This window comes from Glycine soja, chromosome 1, assembly GCF_004193775.1.
Source record: "Glycine soja cultivar W05 chromosome 1, ASM419377v2, whole genome shotgun sequence".
NCBI lineage: Eukaryota > Viridiplantae > Streptophyta > Magnoliopsida > Fabales > Fabaceae > Glycine > Glycine soja.
The window spans coordinates 46,559,581-46,566,997 of NC_041002.1; the positions used below are offsets into that span (position 1 = coordinate 46,559,581).

At 33.5% G+C, this 7,417-nt stretch overlaps 1 protein-coding gene across 1 annotated transcript; it reads right to left on the minus strand.

Annotated features, from left to right (window-relative positions):
- Nucleotides 1-3,812: 3,812 nt before the first annotated feature.
- On the minus strand, nucleotides 3,813-6,984 carry LOC114417127 (scarecrow-like protein 6). Its single transcript, XM_028382234.1, has one exon. The coding sequence runs from the start codon at nucleotides 6,406-6,408 to the stop codon at nucleotides 4,198-4,200; it is 2,211 nt and encodes a 736-aa protein (XP_028238035.1). The 5' UTR covers nucleotides 6,409-6,984; the 3' UTR covers nucleotides 3,813-4,197.
- Between the last annotated feature and the right edge of the window lie 433 nt (nucleotides 6,985-7,417).

Below are 7,417 nucleotides of genomic sequence, written 5' to 3' on the forward strand. Positions count from 1 at the left end.
TTTTATTTTTCGTCTCTCTATTTTTATTTTCTAAATTGTTCCTATAAGTTCTAAACTTTTTACTTTTAGTCTTTGCTATCAAAATTTAAAAAATCTTAAATTGTTAACATCATGTTGATGATAAGACACACCATGTTAAAAAAAAGACGCCACCATAGTATCATATCGTCAATGTCCTAACAACAAAAAGTATCATATCATTATAGTCATGAGGGAAAAAATGAAAAAAAAATTATAAAGACAAAAATGGAAATTTTTTTACAAGGACTACAAATGAAAAAATAATACAGGATTGAATTTTTTTTTTAAAAAAAAACTACATAGACTAAAATAAAAACATATTTGCAAGCATGGAAAAAAAATAAATCTTACATACAATGTATTATAAGTTTAATATATTTTGTCACATATTAAAAAAATAAAATAACATATATGTGAATATTAAGTGGGAAATTAAATTTTATAAGAGAAAAAAGATTATATATTGACAATATAAAATAATTTTATATAATTATTTAATTATAAAATAAATATTATGTGTGATAAATTTATTAATTTTTATAATAATTATATTAAAATTATATAAATAATAATTTATGATTAGATAAATGTATAAAATGTTTTATATTGTGAATCTCCTATTTTGTGGCAGGTAATTTCTGCAACACTGCAGCTACTTACAAATGTACGCATTTATATCATATTCAGTCATGACTTTCAAAATTAATATGAGCAAAGCCTAGTAAAGGAGAAATTCTCAGCAAAGCAATTGCTAGATATGGTTGTCCCAAAAATGGATCCAATGAATAGTGCAATGTTTATCGGTTGTGTCATCTACTAAAGCTAGCAATGTTTATTTAGGTATTATTCAGGTCTTCATTCAGGACGTGGTTCCTTGCATAGATAGGTCAGAATACTCGGCTTTGGAAAGCAGCGGAGGCAAGGCATCTTCTAGCTCCTCAAGTTGCTGAACAAATGGTGTGGCATTCTACCAATCGTGATAGTTAACATGGTAAACAGTGATTACAACATTAAGGGGCGAATCTAATTATTTATTTTTAAAAATTAATCTAATAACATAAAGAGTTAAAAAAAAAAGAGAGATAAAGAGTTCAAACACATAAAAATAAGAGATATACATATAAAATTTTAAGATAAACACTTATAATTTTATTAAAATAAGAAAGTTCATTTATTTATTTCCTCACATGAAAAATAAGTCAGGAATTCAAACATATAAAATTAGAAATACAGAATATAAAATTTAAGATGAAGAAAACTTTCCTCATATACATATAGGTTCGTCCCTTACAACATTGATGGTGTGTGTTTATTAGACAATGCTATTCTTTTATTTAAAATAGGAACTAAGATATCAAAATATTTACCACAACTTATATACATTATTCAACTCAACTAATTATGTTAGATTGCTTTAACACTTAATACTTTAAATATGCTTCTTTGAAGTCACCTATTAATAAAATAAAAATTTAAAGTGTTTAATTAAAAATCATTTTGTATATTAAAATATAAAAATTTAATACTAATCGTTTTGAATGATTAAAAGTATTTAATAAAGTATATTAAATGCTCTTTTTTTTATAACGTGAATTAAATACTCTTTGGCATGTATGTAGTAGTTTTTAACACATTCGTTAATAAGGTTTAATTTCATCTTAACTCCTTAAAAAAGAAAACTCCTAGAAGATCTAGTTACCCTGTAGTTGTCAAATTTCTAATGTTCTATTTTTATTTTTTATGCTCTATTTTTTTTACTATCAAATAAAGTCGAGATATAATTTTTTTTTTCCAATAATAATATTTGATCAGAAGGATATTTAATTTTAATATAAAAGCACAAATATTTTTTTCCTTCTAAACCACAGAATAATTGAAATCAAGTGTATAACTTTTCGTACTAGCTAGTTAATCAAAATAAATTTATTAATGATTTAAATCCTTACACTTGAATTTATATTTATTAAATTAAAGATTTCTTTAATATCCTCTTTGTATGGGTCCTAATACTTCTTAACTATTGCTAATATTTCTCTTCATATTAATTTAATTCAAATATAAAAATATTTTACAATCATTTTTTATTTTTATTTAATTAAATATGATAAATAATGAGATATTATTCATTAATCATTAATAACTAAAAACAAGCAAGATAATCTAACTTTTAATTGAACAAATGCATGAATTATTATAGACTGCATGTCTTTCATTATCACAAATAAAAAATAACTAAAAATATCAGTCTCATGGCAAAAACAAAGAAGACAAGTGTCTCCTTAAAACCTTTACCGGCATACATAATAATATCATTTATCTCATGATAAATTAAGCGTTGGCAATAATTATAATTCGCTGAAATCTTCAAAAATTCATTATGATGTTTACGTCAGAAGCTCAATCATCCATCGACCAACTTTTCTCTTCCTTTAACTATTTAAAAAATAAACAAACTTATATAAATTAAGTTGTTTAAAATATGTCGAGTGGTTTAGTTAGCAAAGTCCAACAGCTGTCCAAACAATGATTTTAAGGAAGGAAATTTTTTCAAGGGAAAATTTATCCAAGGCTGTGTTATTTCTTTAGCTTGCGGTCAAAATATACTTGAACAAACATTATATTGAAGGAACGCGATAGAATAATCTACCATTGCATTGCCATCTCTTCATCAAATTGTTAAATACCTATATATATATTCAAAATTTGGATCACATGATATTTACATAAAGTACACCAATAATTTTGTTAATGATTAATTTCTCTCATAGACCACCTATAAAAGATTTTTTCTCTCAACTGTTTTGATTTTTCATACATAAGGCATGAAATTGAGACCTTACTTAAAAATATCAAATCAAATTCATTTAGACTATGTTAGTAAATTTTTATTCAAAATTAAAAATTATATATCATTTAAGTTGAAAACCTAACTAACCACCTACGGACTATTTTCATACATAAGACTCAAAATTGAAACTTCACTTGGCACTTATTTGTTTCTCCGAGCAACATGAAGTCCAAAATCACTTTATCCCAGAAGTATGGGTGTTGTTGCTTCTCCAACCTCTGTTTCCAATTTCCGGTAATCCAAACACACACTTAAATATACCAAACTCAGCTTCATTTCCCACCACCATGTTAGTAAAAATTACTCAAATTTAAGAGCTGACTCTTATATATCCAATTTGCTTGTATTAGACTTTTATTAACTGCTATGTCATTATTATGCCTTGAAAAACAGACCTACAAGTAACGCCCAATTGTATGGCGTAACGTGCAGAGTTAGGTCGCTCTAATGAAACATCATTGCTACGTTGACATCACCAAATTTTCCTGTGTGGTGGACAAGGGAAAATTCAACATTTTCTGATCATTCATTTCATGTTCTAATTTATAACAAAAAAATAAAGAGTCAACGCAACTGCAATAAATGGGTTCCTTATAGGTTGTATTTTGAGGGTAGTTTAAGAAAACGTTTTTCGCGTATGAAAGTATGAATCCACTGCACGAGGACTTGTATCAAAACATGGCCAGATTCAAAAAGTGTTGTATGTCTTTTGTCTGCCAACATTTTAATTTTCAAACACATTGGTAAATTCTTATTATAAATCAACACTCAAACCACGAATTATATTCTTAAATTACAAACAAAAGTACTATACATGAGTTTGTTTTGGGTGTCTTTCCTTAAAGACTACAAATGAACCAATTATATTCTTTCCAGTTTTTCACTCAAACCACGCAAAAACTATTTGGATAATTGAATTGGCACAAGATTTTCATGCTACATATTAAAATCACGTATCCCAAATTCAGGTCATCATACATTAATTAAGAAAGAATATAATAAACCAAGAAGAAGAAAATAGAGGCTGCATTCTTGGCTAAATTGTTCCTTTCTTACTAAGCAGTTTGCTTTGTCTAGAAGATAACAAAGAAACAGTTACTCATCTTAGATGATGGGAATGGGGAAAGGCATAATTACTACCCATGTTCAAAGTGACGTACTAGTAATAGAACTATAGAATGATAGATTCCAACCCATGTAGTTAAGAAAACATTTGGGTGTGGATCTCATCAATAAGCCTAAAAATTACACAAACAATTACATAAACTGCAATGTAAGTTACCATGCACCTTTAAAAATATAAGGTAATTAGCTTCTGCTGCTGCTCCTCAGCATCTCCAAGTAGAAACTGAGATGAGTTCTTTCCTTTGCCAGCATAGAACAAGTGATGAAGGCTTTCTCTCCACATGAAATCCCCTCACAGGTGCCCTCTGAACTAGACACTCAGCTTGAGCTTCTGTGAAGTTGCTAAATGTGAATGGAGAGAATCCAGATTGTATGAAGAGGTTCCTCCATGGGGGTAATTTTTCTTGAGAATGGTGGTGGCCAAGTATAATTTTCTTGATGGCTGGTTGGATGAAATGCCTCTCAATCTTTTGGAGGGCATCAAGATTCACATTCACCGCATCCAGAGATTCGAGCAAGGCCGAATAACATTGGAGAACATGAACTACATTGGTGGGAAGTGGTACATCAATTCGATCACAAATTCTGTCCAAAGTGACCACGACCTTTGGCCTGAGCTGCTTCACAAAATGAAGAACAGAAGGGAACAACGCTGGATAGTTTGTGAAGCTTGAAACCGGCATATTCACAGCAATTGCCTCGTTATCAAAGAATTGACCAAGCAGTGGACATGAAGCAGAGTTCAATGATTCAATACTAAAAACATTTAACTCGAATGACACGTTGATGTCCTTGGCGTATTGGATCAAATTCTCTCTAGTGAAATTGAGCTCAACCTCATCACAAGTGGAGGGTGACACAATGGCAGTGACCTTGAGTGAAGGTGCCCCACTACTTCTCAAGGCAAGCTCTTGCATAAAAGATGACCACTGTACTCCAAACCCAATATCAAAATCAATAACATGAATTCGGTCAAACCTTTCCACAGCTTCAATGAGGGCTTGGTTGCAAGTAAAATTGGCAAACTGAAGTACAGGTGATATCTCAGAAAAGGACTTATAAGCTCCGATTTTGAATATGAAACTAATTGGCGAAAAAGCCATGAAACTGTGAGCATTTGAATGAAGCAGTGACATCAAAGCCTCCTTCATGTAGAAAGCAGCCCTCTGAAAAGGCTTACCTATAGGGGAGAGCTGGTGATTGAGCCGCGCCAATATCCCTTGCGCATGAACCGGATTACCAGCTTCTATGAGCTCAGCAGTTTTGTACAACTGATCAAATATAGCCTGTTGAAACTGGTGGCTTGCATCGTCTCCGGTGGAACTCACCTTCTGCTGTTTAGCAGATGGCAAACCCATTGATTGTTGTTGTTGTTGTTGTTGCATATGGTGAGGAAACAATGGCAGCTGTGTTTGCTGCCTCCTACCAAACACCTCTTGCCCTGAATCCAAAAGGGGCAACCTTGGAGCCTGAAAATTGTGACCAATCGTGTCAAAGAGAGGGCGTTTCGATTGATGCGGAGGAGAGAAAACCTGTTGCTCCTGCACCTGCACCTGGGGGTACATCAATGGCACAAAGAAAGAAGGATTCTCTGAGAACTGAACTTGGTTCTGGTTCAACATAAACTGTGGATTAATAACCTGAGGCTTCTCATCCACCACTCCAAACTCCTGCTGCTGCTGAGAAGTGAACACACCAGGGGACACAGATGTTGACACCATGAGGGGATTGTTGCCAGAGAAAACAACAGATTCTGAAACCTGGCCAGTCCCAGAACCAGCCTTGGCATTCTGGCCATCAATATTCTCAGCAATGAAAGGGAAACCAGCAGGGTAATTTTGGTCAATATTACCACTACTCACCATATTCATATTCATATTCAACCCTTGTTGATCAACAACACCAAAGCCAGCATTGAAATCAACACTTTGAGAGCCACAGGCAGTGCTTTGAAGGAGCTTGCTCAATCCAGCAGAAGGGTCTTCAACATCCCCCATGATGAGCCTCAGAATGGATTGATCTTGACCCTCCCAGTCCTCCATCCTGATGCCACATTTCTCAGGGCTGGATTCCTGAGGAGGGTTGTTGTTGTTGTTGCCTGAGGGTGGTGTTGGGTTGGTGGTGGTGTTGGCTGAAGTGCCACTACCACCACCACCCTTGCTGGTGCTGTTGTTGCTGCTGCTGCCAAGAGAAGAGGACATTGTGGAGGAGGAAGTGGGAGGGCTAGGGCTTCTTCTGGAGTCAAGAACTGAGGTGGGCTCAGTGCTGCTGCCCACATAGCAATAGTCCGCTTTGTCTGTGGTCCACTTTGGTTGTGGATGATGCAAAAGCACTGAAAATAAATCTGAGGCAGAAGAGAAATCCAACACTCCCTTCCCTTGAAATTCCTCAAAAGGCAAGGGCATGGCCTTCATCTAAGAAAGTTGCCAAGGGGGGGAAGAACAATAGTATTGGTGACCACAAAACCAACCACCCAAAAGACTCCAGTTTTTCAAAAGGTACCACCTTTGTTCCCCCACAATAACTGATTTGAAAGCACGATTTTTTTCCCACAAATCCAGAGATTTTTTTTTACAGATTAAGCAAATTTAAACCACCCCAAATGAAGAACAAGCACAAAAAACAATAAATTTCGGGCTGGAAGGGCTGAAAAGGCTGAATTTTTTTTGTTTTGGGGACAATACAAATCTCTGAGGAACACTGAACAAACACAGAGTGCTGCAGCAGGAAAAAAACAAAACAAAAGAACAACTTGGGCACCCTCTAAAAATAAAAGCTTGTTTTTCTATTCTTCTCCTCCTCTCTCTGAGGTTAATTCTGTGGCGTGTTGAGATTGAAACAGTTGAAGAAGGTGTGATGAGGGAAGAAGAAAAAAGCCATGGAATGAATGAATGAATGTGATTCTTCTTTGTGTTTTCTGTGTGGAACACTCTTTGTTGCTTGTGTTTTGTAAGGTAGATGCGTGCAGCGTATAAAAGTGGTAAAGTGCGCTCTCTCTCTCTCTCTCACTGTTTCTACTTTTCATTATTTTTTATTTTTGATATTTTTATTACTATTTTTAATTTATTTTTGCTCAGCTTGTCTGCATACGTAGTTTTCCCCTCTGGTTGGTAGGGTTGCTGTCGCCACCCTTGATTCCAACCACTCCAACATCTCGCGCGTGAACTTCAGTTTCCTATGTTAACTAATATTTCTAATTTAATGCAATAAAAGCTCGTGACATTGTACGAAAATTTTTCTCACCAAGAATGACTAATTCAAATTTTTTATTTATAGAAATTAAATATAAGGAATAAAAAAAGTATCATACTTACACACTTTACTTAATTAATTTTATTTTTCCATTCAAGTCAATTAAATAGCAATAATATATTAATTTCTATAGTAATGTAAATGATTTATCATCTTCCGGTGTAATTTACA

Coding starts and splice junctions, on each gene's coding strand:
- LOC114417127 (XM_028382234.1), bottom strand. CDS start 6,408: ATGAAGGCCATGCCCTTGCCTTTTGAGGAATTTCAAGGGAAGGGAGTG.